Source organism: Anomaloglossus baeobatrachus, chromosome 5 (assembly GCF_048569485.1).
Source record: "Anomaloglossus baeobatrachus isolate aAnoBae1 chromosome 5, aAnoBae1.hap1, whole genome shotgun sequence".
Classification (NCBI taxonomy): domain Eukaryota; kingdom Metazoa; phylum Chordata; class Amphibia; order Anura; family Aromobatidae; genus Anomaloglossus; species Anomaloglossus baeobatrachus.
In genome coordinates, this window is record NC_134357.1 from 240,930,466 (window position 1) to 240,953,216 (window position 22,751).

The window sequence follows — 22,751 nt, forward strand, 5'->3', positions numbered from 1 at the left end:
TTAAAGTTATGCATGGAGGACTATCCATGGACAAGCCCGTGAACTTGCAGGGCACCACAAACGTTAAGTGGCTTGTAAATATGTTGGTTACCGTTACCGTTTCCGCAGTGCCGCCTCCGGAGAGGCAGGTTGGAGGGAGGGCCCTCAGCAGAGCAGGCTGGGGCCCAGCCACCAAAGGAACCGGTGGCTACCCTCTGGAGGGCAAGGACAGATCCCGCTCGGGTACCGTGTGCTGGACTGTGGGTCAAGGGGTGCTGCCTGGGCTTTAGGGGCAGCATCAGGGCCAGGTTGCTTGGGTGGGAGAGAGCGGAAACCGTAACCATACACCGTTGCAACGTTAAAAGTAAATGTGCCTCCCGTCTTGGGAAGAGTTTTTGATTAAAAATGTATATATGTTGATTTTCCAAATGTTATGTTTTTCAGAAAAATAAAACCGGTGTAGGACGGCAGCCCGCGGACGGTCTGCATTTTGCTAAGGGGGAATGTGTCGCCCTGGGCAAGCCAGGGGACACAGGTCACACACCACCGCACCCCACACTCCAGGTAGGCACATCAAAGCTAACCAGAAATCCTTGTTGCCTTCCTCCAGGAGTTTGATGATGCACACCAGGGGGTGGGCCAGGTGGTTGGCTCCGCCCACCGAGGAGCTCACAACTCTGGAGGCGGGAAAACCAGGCAGTTCAGCTCAGGGAGGAGTAGGAGTGAGGAGCTAGAGTGAAGGAGTAAACAACTAAGTGAAAGTAGTGAAAGTAGAAAAGTGGTAAAGGAGGAAAGCAAGTGAGGTGACAAGAAGAAAGGAAAGCCTGAAGGGTCCAGCTTTGTGTAGGGCCAGATCAGCAAGGTCAGCGACGGCGGTGACTGTCTGGAGGGGGACCGTTTGGAAGTTCCTGGAAGGACCCCGTTGGCTGTGTGCCCGGTGGTCTGGAGCAGTGTTCCGAAGGACAGTCAGCACCAGGGCAGGGGCCTCTCGGACCCCGGCAAGGCTAGGAGTCGCCAAATTTGCCGAATCCGTCAGTGAAGGGGACGTAGATCCCCCAACAACCAAGTCCCGATTGAAGGCAACAGCCCAACCTGAAGCAGAGAGACACCGCCACCGCCACGGCACCAGTTTCTCAGGGCCAGCGCCTGCGGGCAAAGTGTAGAGCTCCTCCGGCCCAGATTGTAGTCGGGGAGCGGGTAACCGGAGGGAATCCACCGCTACCACAAGTCAACCATAGGTGCAAGGAAGAGGGACATCACCGTCACCTACCGGGAGTGCAGGTGCAGCTGTCTGTGGGACCGTCCTACCAGCCGTTTGGTTTACCGTACAAACTGTGTCCGTGTCTCAGGCTGAGTGAGTACCACAGTGCCGCAAGGCACAGCGCTGCCCCCGCGTCCCTGCGCCCACCAGGCCCCGCACCTCACAAACCATCACCGGGCCCCGGGATCACCAACCCCTACCCACGGAGGGGCAACACAACACCTGGCTGCTCCGCATCACCATCCCCGGGAACCCCGTATTGAGCAGCGGTGGTGAAATCACCACAACCGTGGGTGGCGTCACGAACTATAACAATCCCCACACCCAACAAACCCCCTTTCACTCACGGGCGAGGAGTGTCGCTCGAGAAACCCCGGGATCCGGCCCACAGCTCGAGCCACCACTGAGCAGCTGCCGGACCCGAGCAGAAGGGGTGAGCGTAGTGTGCCGACACCCTCCTCCCCGCCCGCGACATTTACTCTCTGCTCCGCTTCCTCTTCCTGCCATAATGACATCACTTTCCTGCAAACCGCAGGCAGCGATGTACATTACCGCAGGTAAACCGCAAAATACCGGAGGGAATAACGCAGGAAAACGCAGTGAACCACACAGAATTTGCTGCCTGCGTTATTCCCTTCGGGATTTCACGATTACATGGCAGTCAATGGAGTGAAATCCCGCAGCGACGTGCGGAAAAGAAGTGACATGCAATTGTTTTTGCTGCGGGAATACCGCTGCAAAACATGCAGCTGTCAAATTCCGCCTAGTGCGCACAGCATTTTTTTTTGCCATAGGTTTTGCTGGGGATTTACTGCAGAGATGTTATGAACATTTTCTGCAGCGAAACATGCAGCAAATCCGCAGGAAATCCGCGGCAAAAAACGGTAAGTACGCACAGGGCCTAAGGGGGGGGGAGGTGTTTGTGTAAGGGCCTACCTGTGACTACCTGGCTAGTCCAGGGCGTCACAATAATATACACCTGGAAGCCCATACATTCTAGTTTCTTCAGTAAAGAGTGTATTACAATGTACAGGTTGCAGTCAGGTCCGGGAAGGAGCCTGTATATCTGAAATCCTCAGTAATATACACCTGGAAGGAGCCTGTACATTCTAGTGTCTTCAGTAGTCAAACAGCTAGAATATACAGGCTGCAGTCAGGCCCAGGAAGGAGTCCGTACATTCTAGCTTCTTCAGTAGTGAGTCAGCTAGAATTTACGGGCTCCTTCAGATCATGACTGCAGCCTGTACATTCTAGCTGCTTCACTACTGAAGAAGCTAGAATGTACGGGCTACTTCCTGGGCATGACTACAGCCTGTACATTCTAACTGCTTCACTACTGAAGAAGCTAGAATGTACGGGCTACTTCCTGGGCATGACTACAGCCTGTACATTCTAGGCTCAACCCTTCGGTACCAGCTGAACCCCGCCCACCACGGTGATTGGCTGACACCGCTTTATGTAGCGATGAATAGCATTTGTAAGTATGGAGAGCGTGACGTCAGCATCCAGTCACTGATCCTGAACATAAGGGCCAAATTAATTCTTTATAGGTTTATCCGTCCACGGCCATTTTCCCGTAGCCCCCGCCTGGCTGTATCTAATGTCATTATAGGATTGTGAATGGGATAAATAAATAATTTAACAAATAACGTCTCACTGTGAATATGTCATTACTACGGGTGACCATTAGAGGGAGCTGCACTGCACGACCACCGGATCTCCTGTTCTGGGTGCTCACACCGCCGGGAAAGATAACGTTACTTCTCCCGGAGACCAGAGAGTAGGTGATACAATGTGACCCCGGGATCATAGAGACTAGAGAGCAAGGATCCAGAGGCAGGAAGAGCAGAGAGCGCCGATCTGCAACATCCTGTGCAAGCTGCAAGCACATGTATGAGTGGTATCACACTAGGTGAGTATAGTGGGTGATATCAGCATCCATGTCTCCTCCCAGTACTGTTATATGTATGATTACTGGAAGTTTATCCCCCTTCCTTCTGTCCCATCATCCAGGTCTCCTCCCAGTACTGTTACATGTATGCTTACTGGAAGTGTATTCCCCTTCCTTCTGTCCCATCATCCATTTCCCCTTCTAGCCCTGTGCTATATGTATGATTACTGGAAGTGTATTCCCCTTCCTTCTGTCCCATCATCCATTTCCCCTTCTAGCCCTGTGCTATATGTATGATTACTGGAAGTTTATCCCCCTTCCTCCTGTCCCATCATCCATGTCTCCTCCCAGTACTGTTATATGTATGATTACTGGAAGTTTATCCCTCTTCCTCCTGTCCCATCATCCATGTCTCCTCCCAGTACTGTTATATGTATGATTACTGGAAGTTTATCCCTCTTCCTCCTGTCCCATCATCCATGTCTCCTCCCAGTACTGTTATATGTATGATTACTGGAAGTTTATCCCCCCTTCCTCCTGTCCCATCATCCATGTCTCCTCCCAGTACTGTTATATGTATGATTACTGGAAGTTTATCCCCCTTCCTTCTGTCCCATCATCCAGGTCTCCTCCCAGTACTGTTATATGTATGGTTACTGGAAGTTTATTCTCCTTCCTTCTGTCCCATCATCCATGTCCACTCCTAGCCCTGTGTTATACAGTATGTATGATTACTGGAAGTTTATCCCCCCTTCCTTCTGTCCCATCATCCATGTCTCCTCCCAGTCCCGTGTTATATGTGTTATTACTGGAAGTTTATCCCCCTTCCTCCTGTCCCATCATCCATTTCCCCTTCTAGCCCTGTGCTATATGTATGATTACTGGAAGTTTATCCCCCTTCCTACTGTCCCATCATCCATGTCTCCTCCCAGTACTGTTATATGTATGGTTACTGGAAGTTTATCCCCCTTCCTCCTGTCCCATCATCTTTTTATTGAATTTTAACCGAATTTCTTTTACAATCTGCTCTTATACAAAGAGCATTTCATGGATGACATTATAATCAAAACAGTCCCGCCCACCCCTCCCCCCGCTCTGCGTGTGACCAGAAGCAACTTAAAATGACGATGCTGAAGTTGGTTTCTTATTCGGGGCTGAAGTTGGTTTCTTATTCATCAGTTTCTTATTCGGCAATTTAGTTTTTTCAGTTTTTTATGCATTTAACAACAAAAATAACACAGGACAATAATAAAATACAATGCACTGATGCGCCCTAATATAAATACACTCAAAACCAGCTGCAAAAATTATAAAACTGGCATAAAAATGGGCATCAAAGTGGGCACCAAAGTATGTTAGTGAAAGGATTAAATGGCTTTGGGCCACTGATCTAACACCAGAATTGCATATCTAGTGATGCCTCTAATCAAACTGAAGTGACTCCAGCCTGGCCCAAAGGGGTTCTGGGCATCAGAACTGGCATCAAAGTGGGCACACAGCCAATTTTCACAGATTTGAATAAGTAACTGATGTTTTTGAGGGGTTAAATGGCTTTGGGTCACTGATCTCACACCACATTTACATACCTAGTGATGCCGCACATCAAATTCAGATCACTACAGCCTGGCCCAAACAGGTTCTGGGCATCAGAACTGGCATCAAAGTGTGCAAAACCCCAGTTTTACAGATTTGAATAAGTAACTGGTGTTTTTGAGGGGTTAAATGGCTTTGGGCCACTGATCTCACACCACATTTACTTACCTAGTGTTGCCACACATCAAATTCAGATCACTCCAGCCTGGCCCAAACAGGTTCTGGGCATCAGAACTGGCATCAAAGTGGGCACACAGCCAATTTTCACAGATTTGAATAAGTAACTGATGTTTTTGAGGGGTTAAATGGCTTTGGGTCACTGATCTCACACCACATTTACATACCTAGTGTTGCCACACATCAAATTCAGATCACTACAGCCTGGCCCAAACAGGTTCTGGGCATCAGAACTGGCATCAAAGTGGGCAAAACCTCAGTTTTCACAGATTTGAATAAGTAACTGGTGTTTTTGAGGGGTTAAATGGCTTTGGGCCACTGATCTCACACCATATTTACATACCTAGTGATGCCACACATCAAATTTAGATCACTCCAGCCTGGCCCAAACAGGTTCTGGGCATCAGAACTGGCATCAAAGTGGGCACACAGCCAATTTTCACAGATTTGAATAAGTAACTGGTGTTTTTGAGGGGTTAAATGGCTTTGGGCCACTGATCTCACACCACATTTACATACCTAGTGATGCCACACATCAAATTCAGATCACTCCAGCCTGGCCCAAACAGGTTCTGGGCATCAAAACTGGCATCAAATTGGTCAAAACCCCAGTTTTCACAGATTTGAATAAGTAACTGGTGTTTTTGAGGGGTTAAATGGCTTTGGGCCACTGATCTCACACCACATTTACATACCTAGTGATGCCACACATGAAATTCAGATCACTCCAGCCTGGCCCAAACAGGTTCTGGGCATCAGAACTGGCATCAAAGTGGGCAAAACCCCAGTTTTCACAGATTTGAATAAGTAACTGGTGTTTTTGAGGGGTTAAATGGCTTTGGGCCACTGATATCACACCACAGTTACATACCTAGTGATGCCACACATCAAATTCAGTTCACTCCAGCCTGGCCCAAACAGGTTCTGGGCATCAGAACTGGCATCAAAGTGGGCACACAGCCAATTTGCACAGATTTGAATAAGTAACTGGTGTTTTTGAGGGGTTAATTGGCTTTGGGCCACTGATCTTACACCACATTTACATACCTAGTGATGCCCCACATCAAATTCAGATCACTCCAGCCTGGCCCAAACAGTTTCTGGGCATCAGAACTGGCATCAAAGTGGGCAAAACCTCAGTTTTCATAGATTTGAAGAAGTAACTGGTGTTTTTGAGGGGTTAAATGGCTTTGGGCCACTGATCTCACACCACACTTACATACCTAGTGATGCCACACATCAAATTCAGATCACTACAGCCTGGCCCAAACAGGTTCTGGGCATCAGAACTGGCATCAAAGTGGGCAAAACCCCAGTTTTACAGATTTGAATAAGTAACTGGTGTTTTTCAGGGGTTAAATGGCTTTGGGCCACTGATCTCACACCACATTTACATACCTAGTGATGCCGCACATCAAATTCAGATCACTCCAGCCTGGCCCAAACAGGTTCTGGGCATCAAAATTGGCATCAAAGTGGTCAAAACCCCAGTTTTCACAGATTTGAATAAGTAACTGGTGTTTTTGAGGGGTTAAATGGCTTTGGGCCACTGATCTCACACCACATTTACATACCTAGTGATGCCACACATCAAATTCAGATCACTCCAGCCTGGCCCAAACAGGTTCTGGGCATCAGAACTGGCATCAAAGTTGGCAAAATCGCAGTTTTCACAGATTTGAATAAGTAACTGGTGTTTTTGAGGGGTTAAATGGCTTTGGGCCACTGATCTCACACCACACTTACATACCTAGTGATGCCACACATCAAATTCAGATCACTACAGTCTGGCCCAAACAGGTTCTGGGCATCAGAACTGGCATCAAAGTGGGCAAAAACCCAGTTTTCATAGATTTGAATAAGTAACTGATGTTTTTGAGGGGTTAAATGGCTTTGGGCCACTGATCTCACACCACATTTACATACCTAGTGATGCCACACATCAAATTCAGATCAGTGCAGCCTGGCCCAAACAGGTTCTGGGCATCAGAACTGGCATCAAAGTGGGCACACAGCCAATTTTCACAGATTTGAATAAGTAACTGGTGTTTTTGAGGGGTTAAATGGCTTTGGGCCACTGATCTTACACCACACTTACATACCTAGTGATGCCGCACATGAAATTCAGATCACTCCAGCCTGGCCCAAACAGGTTCTGGGCATCAGAACTGGCATCAAAGTGGGCAAAAACCTAGTTTTACAGATTTGAATAAGTAACTGGTGTTTTTGAGGGGTTAAATGGCTTTGGGCCACTGATCTCACACCACAGTTACATACCTAGTGATGCCACACATCAAATTCAGATCACTCCAGCCTTGCCCAAACAGTTTCTGGGCATCAGAACTGGCATCAAAGTGGGCAAAACCTCAGTTTTCACAGATTTGAATAAGTAACTGGTGTTTTTGAGGGGTTAAATGGCTTTGGGTCACTGATCTCACACCACATTCACATACCTAGTGATGCCACACATCAAATTCAGATCACTCCAGCCTGGCCCAAACAGGTTCTGGGCATCAGAACTGGCATCAAAGTGGGCAAAACCCCAGTTTTCATAGATTTGAATAAGTAACTGGTGTTTTTGAAGGGTTAAATGGCTTTGGGCCACTGATCTCACACCACACTTACATACCTAGTGATGCCACACATCAGATTCATATCACTCCAGCCTGGCCCAAACAGATTCTGGGCATCAAAACTGGCATCAAAGTGGGCAAAACCCCAGTTTTACAGATTTGAATAAGTAACTGGTGTTTTTCAGGGGTTAAATGGCTTTGGCCCACTGATCTCACACCACATTTACATACCTAGTGATGCCGCACATCAAATTCAGATCACTCCAGCCTGGCCCAAACAGGTTCTGGACATCAAAATTGGCATCAAAGTGGTCAAAACCCCAGTTTTCACAGATTTGAATAAGTAACTGGTGTTTTTGAGGGGTTAAATGGCTTTGGGCCACTGATCTCACACCACATTTACATACCTAGTGATGCCACACATCAAATTCAGATCACTACAGCCTGGCCCAAACAGGTTCTGGGCATCAGAACTGGCATCAAAGTGGTCAAAACCCCAGTTTTCACAGATTTGAATAAGTAACTGGTGTTTTTGAGGGGTTAAATGGCTTTGGGCCACTGATCTTACACCACATTTACATACCTAGTGATGCCACACATCAAATTCAGATCACTCCAGCCTGGCCCAAACAGTTTCTGGGCATCAGAACTGGCATCAAAGTGGGCAAAACCTCAGTTTTCACAGATTTGAATAAGTAACTGGTGTTTTTGAGGGGTTAAATGGCTTTGGGCCACTGATCTCACACCACATTCACATACCTAGTGATGCCGCACATCAAATTCAGATCACTCCAGCCTGGCCCAAACAGCTTCTGGGCATCAGAACTGGCATCAAAGTGGGCAAAACCCCAGTTTTCATAGATTTGAATAAGTAACTGGTGTTTTTGAAGGGTTAAATGGCTTTGGGCCACTGATCTCACACCACACTTACATACCTAGTGATGCCACACATCAAATTCATATCACTCCAGCCTGGCCCAAACAGATTCTGGGCATCAAAACTGGCATCAAAGTAGGCAAAACCCCAGTTTTACAGATTTGAATAAGTAACTGGTGTTTTTCAGGGGTTAAATGGCTTTGGGCCACTGATATCACACCACATTTACATACCTAGTGATGCCGCACATCAAATTCAGATCACTCCAGCCTGGCACAAACAGGTTCTGGGCATCAAAATTGGCATCAAAGTGGTCAAAACCCCAGTTTTCACAGATTTGAATAAGTAACTGGTGTTTTTGAGGGGTTAAATGGCTTTGGGCCACTGATCTTACACCACATTTACATACCTAGTGATGCCACACATCAAATTCAGATCACTCCAGCCTGGCCCAAACAGTTTCTGGGCATCAGAACTGGCATCAAAGTGGGCAAAACCTCAGTTTTCACAGATTTGAATAAGTAACTGGTGTTTTTGAGGGGTTAAATGGCTTTGGGCCACTGATCTCACACCACATTCACATACCTAGTGATGCCGCACATCAAATTCAGATCACTCCAGCCTGGCCCAAACAGCTTCTGGGCATCAGAACTGGCATCAAAGTGGGCAAAACCCCAGTTTTCATAGATTTGAATAAGTAACTGGTGTTTTTGAAGGGTTAAATGGCTTTGGGCCACTGATCTCACACCACATTTACATACCTAGTGATGCCACACATCAAATTCATATCACTCCAGCCTGGCCCAAACAGATTCTGGGCATCAAAACTGGCATCAAAGTAGGCAAAACCCCAGTTTTACAGATTTGAATAAGTAATTGGTGTTTTTCAGGGGTTAAATGGCTTTGGGCCACTGATCTCACACCACATTTACATACCTAGTGATGCCGCACATCAAATTCAGATCACTCCAGCCTGGCCCAAACAGGTTCTGGGCATCAAAATTGGCATCAAAGTGGTCAAAACCCCAGTTTTCACAGATTTGAATAAGTAACTGGTGTTTTTGAGGGGTTAAATGGCTTTGGGCCACTGATCTCACACCACATTTACATACCTAGTGATGCCACACATCAAATTCAGATCACTACAGCCTGGCCCAAACAGGTTCTGGGCATCAGAACTGGCATCAAATTTGGCAAAATCGCAGTTTTCACAGATTTGAATAAGTAACTGGTGTTTTTGAGGGGTTAAATGGCTTTGGGCCACTGATCTCACACCACACTTACATACCTAGTGATGCCACACATCAAATTCAGATCACTACAGCCTGGCCCAAACAGGTTCTGGGCATCAGAACTGGCATCAAAGTGGGCAAAACCCCAGTTTTCATAGATTTGAATAAGTAACTGGTGTTTTTGAAGGGTTAAATGGCTTTGGGCCACTGATCTCACACCACACTTACATACCTAGTGATGCCACACATCAAATTCAGATCCCTACAGCCTGGCCCAAACAGGTTCTGGGCATCAGAACTGGCATCAAAGTGGGCAAAACCCCAGTTTTCATAGATTTGAATAAGTAACTGGTGTTTTTGAAGGGTTAAATGGCTTTGGGCCACTGATCTCACACCACACTTACATACCTAGTGATGCCACACATCAAATTCAGATCACTACAGCCTGGCCCAAACAGGTTCTGGGCATCAGAACTGGCATCAAAGTAGGCAAAACCCCAGTTTTACAGATTTGAATAAGTAACTGGTGTTTTTGAGGGGTTAAATGGCTTTGGGCCACTGATCTCACACCACAGTTACATACCTAGTGATGACACACATCAAATTCAGATCACTCCAGCCTGGCCCAAACAGGTTCTGGGCATCAGAACTGGCATGAAAGTGGGCACACAGCCAATTTTCACAGATTTGAATAAGTAACTGGTGTTTTTGTGGGGTTAAATGGCTTTGGGCCACTGATCTCACACCACATTTACATACCTAGTGTTGCCACACATCAAATTCAGATCACTCCAGCCTGGCCCAAACAGGTTCTGGGCATCAGAACTGGCATCAAAGTGGGCAAAACCCCAGTTTTCACAGATTTGAATAAGTAACTGGTGTTTTTGAGGGGTTAAATGGCTTTGGGCCACTGATCTCACACCACATTTACATACCTAGTGATGAGAGGGAGAGACAGAGAGAGAGTTCCGTAGCAGGGGCTTGCAGGGTGCATTGTTGCGGTGCAGCGCGGTGCGGTGCCGGATGGCACTGGTGTACTCACTCAGACACAGATTGACAGAGACAGAGTCTCTGGTAAACCAAACGACTGGATGGACGGGGGCCCGCAGCCGGCTGCGGTGTTCTCCCTGGATGGGTTGATGGTGGCTGTCGTTTCCCTGCACCTATGTGTTGTATCTTGACTCCAATGCCTGGGCACCGGTAGTCCGCTCACGGCGTATACCTGTCGGAGGAGCCCGTTTGCCCGCAGACGCTGGCCCTTTGGATCTCTGGCCCTTGGCGGTGGCGATTATCCGGTATGGTTGGGCTGTTGCCTTCAATCGGGACTTGGGTGGGAATGAACCCCTGAGGTCCATACTGAAATCAGGAAATTTGACTAAAGGTTTGCTTTAAGCCTAGTCAGGGTCTGAGTACCCTGCCTAGTGCTTGTCTCCAATCGGCCAATCGGATCCCCGGTTCGGTACCGGCAGGCCCCCGCCCGACTCCGGTCCTACGGTTCCGCTGACCGTCACCAACTCCTGCAGACGGCCACCACCGTCTGCTGACCTTGCTGGGCGTGCCTGGGCTCCAACCCAGACACAAACAGTTTCACTCCTCACTCTCCACTGCCCACAACTGGACTCTCTAGACTAGACTGTTTTCCCACCTCCAGGCCTGTGAGCTCCTCGGTGGGCGGGGCCAACTGCCTGGCTCCACCCCACCTGGTGTGGACATCAAGCCTGGAGGGTGGCAACAAGGGTTTGAATGTGTGACTGGTGTGACCTGTCCAGGGAAGGGGTGTGTGTGTTCTATGTCTGTGACTACCTGGCTAGGCCAGGGCGTCACAGTTGCATCTTTGTGGTCACCACTAAAACGCACCTAAAACAAAATGGCACTGTGCGGACAGCAAAAATGAAAACTCATAGACTTTGCTGGGGAAGGAGAGTCATGCATTTTTTAGACCAAAAACGCATTTGAAAAATGAGCAAAAATGATGCGAAAAATGCAGCGTGTGCACATAGCATAATGGGACCAGCATCAAGCAAAGGTGAGACCCCAAATGATCCTGAAGTAAGATTTTGTGTGTAACGCATGACAAAGCTTGTCATAAATAAGAAAACCTTTGCCATCACACTTCCATTCCTCACCATAATTGTGAGTTTATGGAATCAGTGTCAAGATATTAAAATAAATAAACTATGGTTGCTTTCACACATTTTGATGCCAGGAGCTAGTTTTTATATAAGGCATCACTATCTGTGGCAAGCCTAGATTTGTGGCCCAAAATCCTTTAAAGGGGTTGTCGGGTCTAGTGCTAGAAATCTGCAGTCAATCTATGTGACTATATTCTTGTAAAAGCTCACATCACACACACTGCTCACTGTAAAGATTGCCAAAGCCTGCTCCAGGATCGATGTGTGTGTGCCCACAAGGATAGGATTTGCATACTCCCGGGCTCATTCTGACTAGACATGTCTGCTCTCGCTCAAAACACGTACTGAGCAAAGCTGCAACCATTTAGTTGGCACGTGCCAGCATGACTGCAAATCACATTCTTGTGGTCAAACATCTGAAGATCTCGCCACCGGCACATAAAATCCTTACAGTGAGCAGTGTGTGTGATGTGAGGAGTCTCAATGTTATTGTCACATAGACTGACGCAGATTTCTAGCCTAAAGGCCGCTTTACACGCTGCGACATAGGTAGCCGATGATAGCGATGTCGAGCGTGATAGCACCCGGCCCCATCGCACGGCCGATATGTGGTGATCGCTGCTGTAGCAAACATTATTGCTACTCCAGCGTCACACGCACATACCTGCTCAGCGACGTCGCTATGACCGGCAAACCACCTCCTTTCTAAAGGCTACTTTACACGCTGCGATATCGGTCCCGATATCGCTAGCGTGGGCACCCGCCCCCATCGGTTGTGCGACACGGGCAAATCGCTGACCGTGTTGCACAACATCGCCCAGACCCGTCACACATACTTACCTGCCCGCCAACGTTGCTGTGACCGGCGAACCGCCTCCTTTCTAAGGGGGGCGGTTCGTTTAGCGTCACAGTGATGTCACAGCTGCGTTACTGAACCGCCGCCCAATAGAAGAGGAGGAGCGGAGATGAGCGGGACGTTACATCCCGCCCACCTTCTTCCCCTCGCATAGCGGCCGGGAGGCAGGTAGGGGAGCTTCCTCGTTCCTGCGGCGTCACACGCAGTGATGTGTGCTGCCGCAGGAGCGAGGAACAACTTCGTTACTGCTGCAGTAACGATAATCGAGAATGGACCCCCATGTCACCGATGAGCGATTTTGCACGTTTTTGCGACGATGCAAAATCGCTCATCGGTGTCACACGCAACAACATCGCTAATGCGGCCGGATGTGCGTCACAAAATCCGTGACCCCAACGACTCCGCATTAGCGATGTCGTAGCGTGTAAAGCCCCCTTTAGGGGGAGGTTCGTTCAGCGTCACACCGACGTCACTAAGCGCCACCCAATCAAAGCGGAGGGGCGGAGATGAGCGGGACGTAACATCCCGCCCACCTCCTTTCTTCCTCATTGCTGGCGGGACGCAGGTAAGGAGAGGTTCCTCGTTCCTGCGATGTTACACGGAGCGATGTGTGCTGTCGCAGAAACGAGAAACAACATCGTTACTGCAGCAGCAATGATATTTGGGAAGAGGGGGGCATGTCACCGATTAGCGATTTTGAACGTTTTTGCAACGATTAAAAATCGCTAATAGGTGTCACACGCAACGATATCGCTAAAGCGGCCGGATGTGCGTCACCAATTCCGTGACCCCAACGACATCGCTTTAGCGATCTCGTAACATGTAAAGCCACCTTAAGGCTGGACAGCCCCTTTAATTCTAAAAACATTTCAGTAACTTATTCAAGTAAGTATAAAGTAGCAATTTGTTCACTTTGATTAAAGTGTTTTTGATCGTTAAAGGCATGCGCACTACAATATTTTGATCTGCCCTGCTCAGGACAGATGAAAGTGCGCCAGCGCAGGACCTGGATGCCGGTGGTTCTGTATGACGTCGGACGCGTAATACACTCCGACTTCACAAGGACGACAGAGGCGGCGACAAAGATGGCCAAAAATGGAGGCGCAGGCACCGGAGGACGAAGTAAACCATTTCAGCCACATCCACTGCAGCGACCATTTATGTGAGTATTATAAAGTGTTTATATTCTACACAGTGGCTTGGGCTCTTATATATAGCATGTTAGAATGTTGTATATAAGAGCCCAGTGGTTGTAGACGCAGCTTATAGGCTCCAAATCTGGTGACAGGTTCCCTTTAAGTTCTCCAGACAGCAAAAAAAGTGTGATTTTTATGTAGATATATTTTGTGCTAGTGCTTGCTATAAGACCAGTGGCAAAAAGTAATGTAATCCTGTAAAAAACAACAGGTACTTTGTCAAATCTGTGAAAACTGGGGTTTTGCCCACTTTGATGCCAGTTAATATGCCCAGAACCTGTTTGGGCCAGGCTGGAGTGATCTGATTTGATGTGTGGCATCACTAGGTATGTAAATGTGGTGTGAGATCAGTGGCCCAAAGCAATTTAACCCCGCAAAAACACCAGTTACTTATTCAAATCTGTGAAAATTGGCTGTGTGCCCACTTTGATGCCAGTTCTGATGCCCAGAACCTGTTTGGGCCAGGCTGGAGTGATCTGAATTTCATGTGTGGCATCACTAGGTATGTAAATGTGGTGTGAGATCAGTGGCCCAAAGCCATTTAACCCCTCAAAAACACCAGTTACTTATTCAAATCTGTGAAAACTGGGGTTTTGCCCACTTTGATGCCAGTTCTGATGCCGAGAACCTGTTTGGGCCAGGCTGGAGTGATCTGAATTTGATGTGTGGCATCACTAGGTATGTAAATATGGTGTGAGATCAGTGGCCCAAAGCCATTTAACCCCTGAAAAACACCAGTTACTTATTCAAATCTGTGAAAACTGCGATTTTGCCAACTTTGATGCCAGTTCTGATGCCCAGAACCTGTTTGGGCCAGGCTGGAGTGATCTGAATTTGATGTGTGGTAACACTAGGTATGTAAATGTGGTGTGAAATCAGTGGCCCAAAGCAATTTAACCCCTCAAAAACACCAGTTACTTATTCAAATCTGTGAAAATTGGGGTTTTGCCCACTTTGATGCCAGTTCTGATGCCCAGAACCTGTTTGGGCCAGGCTGGAGTGATCTGAATTTCATGTGTGGCATCACTAGGTATGTAAATGTGGTGTGAGATCAGTGACCCAAAGCCATTTAACCCCTGAAAAACACCAGTTACTTATTCAAATCTGTGAAAACTGCGATTTTGCCAACTTTGATGCCAGTTCTGATGCCCAGAACCTGTTTGGGCCAGGCTGGAGTGATCTGAATTTGATGTGTGGCAACACTAGGTATGTAAATGTGGTGTGAAATCAGTGGCCCAAAGCAATTTAACCCCTCAAAAACACCAGTTACTTATTCAAATCTGTGAAAATTGGGGTTTTGCCCACTTTGATGCCAGTTCTGATGCCCAGAACCTGTTTGGGCTAGGCTGGAGTGATCTGAATTTCATGTGTGGCATCACTAGGTATGTAAATGGGGTGTGAGATCAGTGACCCAAAGCCATTTAACCCCTCAAAAACACCAGTTACTTATTCAAATCTATGAAAACTGGGGTTTTGCCCACTTTGATGCCAGTTCTGATGCCGAGAACCTGTTTGGGCCAGGCTAGAGTGATCTGAATTTGATGTGTGGCATCACTAGGTATGTAAATATGGTGTGAGATCAGTGGCCCAAAGCCATGTAACCCCTCAAAAACACCAGTTACTTATTCAAATCTGTGAAAACTGCGATTTTGCCAACTTTGATGCCAGTTCTGATGCCCAGAACCTGTTTGGGCCAGGCTGGAGTGATCTGAATTTGATGTGTGGCAACACTAGGTATGTAAATGTGGTGTGAAATCAGTGGCCCAAAGCAATTTAACCCCTCAAAAACACCAGTTACTTATTCAAATCTATGAAAACTGGAGTTTTGCCCACTTTGATGCCAGTTCTGATGCCCAGAACCTGTTTGGGCCAGGCTGGAGTGATCTGAATTTAATGTGTGGCAACACAAGGTATGTAAATGTGGTGTGATATCAGTGGCCCAAAGCCATTTAACCCCTCAAAAACACCAGTTACTTATTCAAATCTGTGAAAACTGAGGTTTTGCCCACTTTGATGCCAGTTCTGATGCCCAGAAACTGTTTGGGCCAGGCTGGAGTGATCTGAATTTGATGTGTGGCATCACTAGGTATGTAAATATGGTGTGAGATCAGTGGCCCAAAGCCATTTAACTCCTGAAAAACACCAGTTACTTATTCAAATCTGTGAAAACTGCGATTTTGCCAACTTTGATGCCAGTTCTGATGCCCAGAACCTGTTTGGGCCAGGCTGTAGTGATCTGAATTTGATGTGTGGCATCACTAGGTATGTAAATGTGGTGTGAGATCAGTGGCCCAAAGCCAATTAACCCCTCAAAAACACCAGTTACTTATTCAAATCTGTGAAAATTGGCTGTGTGCCCACTTTGATGCCAGTTCTGATGCCCAGAACCTGTTTGGGCCAGGCTGGAGTGATCTAAATTTGATGTGTGGCATCACTAGGTATGTAAATGTGGTGTGAGATCAGTGGTCCAAAGCCATTTAACCCCTCAAAAACACCAGTTACTTATTCAAATCTGTGAAAACTGGGGTTTTGCCCACTTTGATGCCAGTTCTGATGCCCAGAACCTGTTTGGGCCAGGCTGGAGTGATCTGAATTTGATGTGTGGCATCACTAGGTATGTAAATGTAGTGTGAGATCAGTGGCCCAAAGCCATTTAACCCCTCAAAAACACCAGTCACTTATTCAAATCTATGAAAACTGGGGTTTTGCCAACTTTGATGCCAGTTCTGATGCCCAGAACCTGTTTGGGCCAGGCTGGAGTGATCTGAATTTGATGTGTGGCAACACTAGGTATGTAAATGTGGTGTGAGATCAGTGGCCCAAAGCCATTTAACCCCTCAAAAACACCAGTTACTTATTCAAATCTGTGAAAACTGCAATTTTGCCAACTTTGATGCCAGTTCTGATGCCCAGAACCTGTTTGGGCCAGGCTGGAGTGATCTGAATTTGATGTGTGGCAACACTAGGTATGTAAATGTGGTGTGAGATCAGTGGCCCAAAGCCATTTAACCCCTCAAAAACACCAGTTACTTATTCAAATCTGTGAAAACTGCAATTTTGCCAACTTTGATGCCAGTTCTGATGCCCAGAACCTGTTTGGGCCAGGCTGGAGTGATCTGAATTTGTTGTGTGGCACCACTACGTATGTAAAGCTGGTGTGAGATCAGTGGCCCAAAGCCATTTAACCCCTTAAAAACACCAGTTATTTATTCAAATCTGTGAAAATTGCCTGTGTGCCCACTTTGATGCCAGTTCTGATGCCCAGAACCCCTTTGGGCCAGGCTGGAGACACTTGAGTTTGATTAGAGGCATCACTAGATATGCAATCGTGGTGTTAGATCAGTGGCCCAAAGCCATTTAATCCTTTCACTAACATACTTCGGTGCCCACTTTGATGCCCATTTTTTTGCCAGTTTTATAATTTTCGCAGCTGGTTTTGAGTGTATTTATATTAGGGCGCATCAGTGCATTGTATTTTATTATTGTCATGTGTTTTTTTGTTGTTAAATGCATAAAAAACTGAAAAAACTAAATTGCCGAATAAGAAACTGACGAATAAGAAACCAACTTCAGCCCCGAATAAGAAACTGGACGAATAAGAAACCAACTTCAGCATCGTCTTAAAATGGTAACTTATGAAATTGGTATGTGTCCATTGAGCGGTTCAAGAAGCCTGTCCCATCATCCATGTCTCCTCCTAGTCTTGTGTTATATGTATTATTACAGGAAGTTTATCCCCCTTCCTCCTGTCCCATCATCCATGTCTCCTCCTAGTCTTGTGTTATATGTATTATTACTGGAAGTTTATCCCCCTTCCTCCTGTCCCATCATCCATGTCTCCTCCTAGTCTTGTGTTATATGTATTATTACTGGAAGTTTATCCCCCTTCCTCCTGTCCCATCATCCATGTCCACTCTTAGCCCTGTGTTATACAGTATGTATGATTACTGGAAGTTTATCCCCCTTCCTCCTGTCCCATCATCCATGTCTCCTCCTAGTCCTGTGTTAAATGTATTATTACTGGAAGTTTATCCCCCTTTCTACTGTGTCATCCATGTCTCCTCCAAATCCTGTGAGAACGTTATTAACTTTCCTCCTGTCCCATCATCCATGTCCACTCTTAGCCCTGTGTTATACAGTATGTATGATTACTGGAGGTTTATCCCCCTTCCTTCTGTCCCATAATCCATGTCTCCTCCCAGTACTGTTATATGTATGACTAGCTGTACTACCCGGCTTTGCCCGGGTTAATAACTGCTGTTAACAAAATAGAATGTATTAACAAAAATGTATTCTGCAAACAAAAACCACAAAAAAAATAGATATAAATGTAATTATAATGTCTGTCTCCCCCTCTGTATATATCTCTCTGTCTCTCTCTCCCTTTGTCTGTCTGTCTCTTTCCCTGTCTGTCTCTGACTGTCTCTGTCTCTTTCTCCGTCTGTCTCAATCCCTTTCCCTGTCTATCTATCTCTTTCCCTGTCTGTCTATCTATTTCTGTCTCTTTCCCTGTCTGTCTCTTTCCCTGTCTGTCTCTTTCCCTGTCTGTCTCTTTCCCTGTCTGTCTCTTTCCTTCTCTTTCCCTGTCTGTCTCTTTCCCTCTGTCTCTTTCCCTGTGTCTGTCTCTTTGTCTGTCTCTTACCCTGTTTGTCTCTTTCTCTTTCTTTCTCTGTGTCTCTTTCCCTGTCTGTGTCTGTCTCTTTTCCTGTCTGTGTCTGTCTCTTTCCCTGTCTGTGTCTGCCTCTTTCCCTGTCTGTGTCTGCCTCTTTCCCTGTCTGTGTCTGCCTCTTTCCCTGTCTGTGTCTGCCTCTTTCCCTGGCTGCATTGTGACACGCCAACATTCCATTTAAGGGCATGGCTGCGCATTCTTCTGAAGTTCTGGCTGCACTGTGGCTCCCAGCTCCATTCGCTTTAATGTAAGCAGGTTTTTTGGTGAATAACTGTAAAGCGCGGGGTTAAAATTTCCCCTCAAAACATAGCCTATGACGCTCTCGGGGTCCAGACGTGTGAGTGTGCAAAATTTTGTGGCTGTAGCTGCGACGGTGCAGATGCCAATCCCGGACATATACATACATACACAGACACACATACACAGATTCAGCCCTGTCTGTCTCTTTCCCTGTCAGTCTGTCTCTTTGTCTGTGTCTGTCTCTTTGTGTCTGTCTCTTACCTTGTCTATGTCTGTTTCTTACTCTGTCTGTGTCTGCCTCTTTCCCTGTCTGTGTCTGTCTCTTTCCCTGGCTGCATTGTGACACGCCAACATTCCATATAAGGGCGTGGCCACGCATTCTTCTGAAGTTCTGGCTGCACTGTGGCTCCCAGCTTCATTCACTTTAATGGAGGCAGGTTTTTTGGCGAATAACTGTAAAGAGCGGGGTTAAAATTTCCCCTCAAAACATAGCATATGACGCTCTCGGGGTCCAGAAGTGTGAGTGTGCAAAATTTTGTGGCTGTAGCTGCGAAGGTGCGGATGCCAATCCCGGACATACATACACACGCACACACACACACATACACACATTCAGCTTTATATATTAGATTACTGGAAATTTATCCCCCTTCCTCCTGTCCCATCATCCATGTCTCCTCCCAGTACTGTTAGATGTATGATTACAGGAAGTTTATCCCCCTTCCTTCTGTCCCATCATCCATGTCTCCTCCTAGTTCTGTGTTATATGTATGATTACTGGAAGTTTATCCCCCTTCCTCCTGTCCCATCATCCATGTCCCCTCCTAGCCCTCTCCCATATGTATGCTGTGTCATTCCTATAACGTTATTCCTTCTTCTGGTGATTGTCATCTTTATGGTTTTTATCTTGGTCTCATCTTCGCTCTCCTCTTGGGTCATCGTAATGCTCATCATCCACATCTTTCCCTAATACTCTACAGATGCCATGTAGAATTCCTTTCTCCTCATTTATCACATTCTCCCTTTCACCCCCAGCCCTGTTCTATGGATTTATTCTATTATGCCCTGATACTGTGTTCCTCATCTTTGTGCAGTTATCTGGCTTCTTCATTATCCACGTGGCCTTCTTGTCCTGTGATTGTACAGTCATGGCCAAAAGTTTTGAGAATGACACCAAAATTATTTTTTCACATGATCTGTTGCCCTCTGTTTTTTAATTGTGTTTGTCTGATGTTTACATCACATACAGAAATATAATTGCAATCATATTATGAGTTCCAGAAGGTTATATTGACAGAATGAGTTAATGCAGCAAGTCAATATTTGCAGTGTTGACCCTTCTTCAGGACCTCTGCAATTCTCCCTGGCATGCTCTCAATCAACTTCTGGACCAAATCCTGACTGATAGCTGTCCATTCTTGCATAAGCAATGCTTGCATTTTGCCAGAATTTGTTGGTTTTTGTTTGTCCACCCGTCTCTTGATGATTGCCCATAAGCTCTCAAGGGGATTAAGATCTGGGGAGTTTCCAGGCCATGGACCCAAAATCTCTATGTTTTGTTCCATGAGCCATTTAGTGATCACCTTTGCTTTATGGCAAGGTGCTCCATCATGCTGGAAAAGGCATTGTTGGGCGCCAAACTGCTCTTGGACAGTTGGGAGAAGTTGCTCTTGGAGGACTTTCTGGTACCATTCTTTATTCATGGCTGTGTTTTTAGGCAAGACTGTGAGTGTGCCGATTCCCTTGGCTGAGAAGCAACCCCACACATGAATTGTTTCAGGATGCTTAACAGTTGGCATGAGACAAGACTGGGGGTAGCGCTCACCTCTTCTTCTCCTAATAAGCTGTTTTCCAGATGTCCCAAACAATCGAAAAGGGGATTCATCTGAGAAAATGACTTTACCCCAGTCCTCAGCAGTCCACTCCCTGTACTTTTTGCAGAATATCAGTCTGTCCCTGATGTTTTTTCTGGAGAGAAGTGGCTTCTTTGCTGCCCTCCTTGAAACCAGGCCTTGCTCAAGCAGTCTCCGCCTCACAGTGCGTGCAGAAGCACTCACACCAGCCTGCTGCCATTGCTGAGCTAGCTCGGCACTGCTGGTAGTCCGATCCCGCAGCTGAAAGAGTTTTAAGATACGGTCCTGGCGTTTGCTGATCCTTCTTAGGCGCCCTGGAGCCTTTTTGGCAACAATGGAGGCTCTCTCCTTGAAGTTCTTGATGATGCGATAGATTGTTGACTAAGGTGCAATCTTTGTAGCTGCGATACTCCTCCCTGTTAGGCCATTTTTGTGCAGAGCAATGATGGCAATGATGGCGGCACGTGTTTCTTTAGAGATAACCATGGTTAACTGAAGAGAAATTATGATAACAAGCACCAGCCTCCTTTTAAAGTGTCCAGTGGTGTCATTCTTACTTAATCATGACTGATTGATCGCCAGCCCTGTCCTCATCAACATCCACACCTGTGTTAATGGAACAATCACTATAACAATGTTAGCTGCTCCTTTTAAGGCAGGAATGCAATGATGTTGAAATGTGTTTTGGGGGTTAAAGTTCATTTTCTTAACAGCAATTACTTGCAAAGTCAATATTGGCTAAGCTGATCACTCTTTATGACATTCTCGAGTATATGCAAATTGCCATTAGAAAAACTTAAGCAGTAGACTTTGTAAAAATTAATATTTGTAGCATTCTCAAAACTTTTGGCCATGACTGTATATGATAATTGCCTGGTCCTTTACTCCTCAACTTGTGCCATAATTGATGTTCTCAGTTGCCCACTCTTTCTATTTTATGGATATTCTGAATGATTCCCTTCCCATTAATGTCACCTCTTCACCATCCAACAATATTGTTGTCTATTCCTCCAGGTCCTAGATTTTCATCCTTGTTTGTCCTTACCGTCCTGCTCCATCATGACGTCCACCATCATCATTGCTCATATCCTTGTTCTGTGGATTGATGAATTTTCTTCTTGTAGATTACGCAGGGACATTAGATCTCAGATAAGAAGTTTATGAAGTTCATCCGATAAACGGACGATGAAGACAAACGTGAAACACATAACAAAGGGTATATTAAGCCTCAGCTTGGAGATAATCTACCTGCTGACCGGAGAGGTACGTAGGGAATTTTATCACTTGATATTACCCATATCTGGTATTCATGCAGCTTTCTGCACTCAACTCCTTAACGAGTTTCCACCAAGACCTGGTAATCGCGCTGGGAACAGCCGGCCAGCCTAGTCTCTTCTCCGGATATGGTCTACAGCCGGATCTTTAAAATTTATTTTCTCTGAATCGCTCGGAGTTTTTTGTGAGACAAGTTTTAATTCTGACTTACACATTTAATTTTTTCATATAGTGTACTGAAAAATTAGAAAAAAATCTAATTGAGGTTAAAGGGTGAAGTAAATCTCAGTTTCGGTATTGCTTTATGAGATTCACCGCAGTTATTTTCCGATTCACAATTATGGTGATATCGAATTTTATATAGTTTTTTTTATTATTTTCGTGGTGCGAAAAAAGGTAGGTTTGTGTCTCCATTTCTCAAGACTTGTACTTATTATTGTTGGAGCTATGTGTCATCTTTTATTTGTCTGCAAAACTTTACTTCTTACTAGATTTTATATGCCATTTTGACCTGTTCATTGCACTTTTTAATGGGAGTTGTGACTATTGAAAAACAGCAATTATGGGGCTTAATTCCTAGTTTTCTTTATAGCGTTTACCGTACGGGTTAAATAATTTTATATTTTGATAGATTAGACCTTTGTGCACACATCGATACTGAATTATTTTTTTTTGTATTTTGTTTTTTCTATTTTTGAAAATTTTGCGTGAGAAAAAGGAAGTTTTGATTCAAACTTTAAAAAAAACAACTTTTTTTTTATGTTCACTTTGTTTTCATCCTTGTGATGGATGGAGATATATATATATATATATATATATATATATATATATATATATATATATATATATATATATATTACACATATACACACTACCGTTCAAAAGTTTAGGGTCACTTAGATATTTCCTTATTTTTAAAGAAAAACGCATTTTTCTTCAATGAAGCT

General features: G+C 45.7%; 1 protein-coding gene across 2 annotated transcripts in view; it reads left to right on the plus strand.

The window, feature by feature from the left end:
• The first annotated feature begins 2,974 nt into the window (after positions 1 to 2,974).
• The window catches only part of LOC142311117 (uncharacterized), a 53,047-nt gene continuing 33,270 nt past the window's right edge, over positions 2,975 to 22,751 (plus strand). Inside the window, exons 1-2 of one of the 2 annotated variants that reach the window (XM_075349241.1) lie at positions 2,975 to 3,152; positions 21,654 to 21,792. In XM_075349241.1, coding sequence (XP_075205356.1) covers positions 21,715 to 21,792 — 78 coding nt within the window. In that variant the 5' untranslated portion in view covers positions 2,975 to 3,152; positions 21,654 to 21,714. Of the gene's footprint in view, positions 3,153 to 17,310; positions 17,396 to 21,653; positions 21,793 to 22,751 lie in introns of those variants that run through there. The other variant, XM_075349242.1, reaches the window with a different exon arrangement.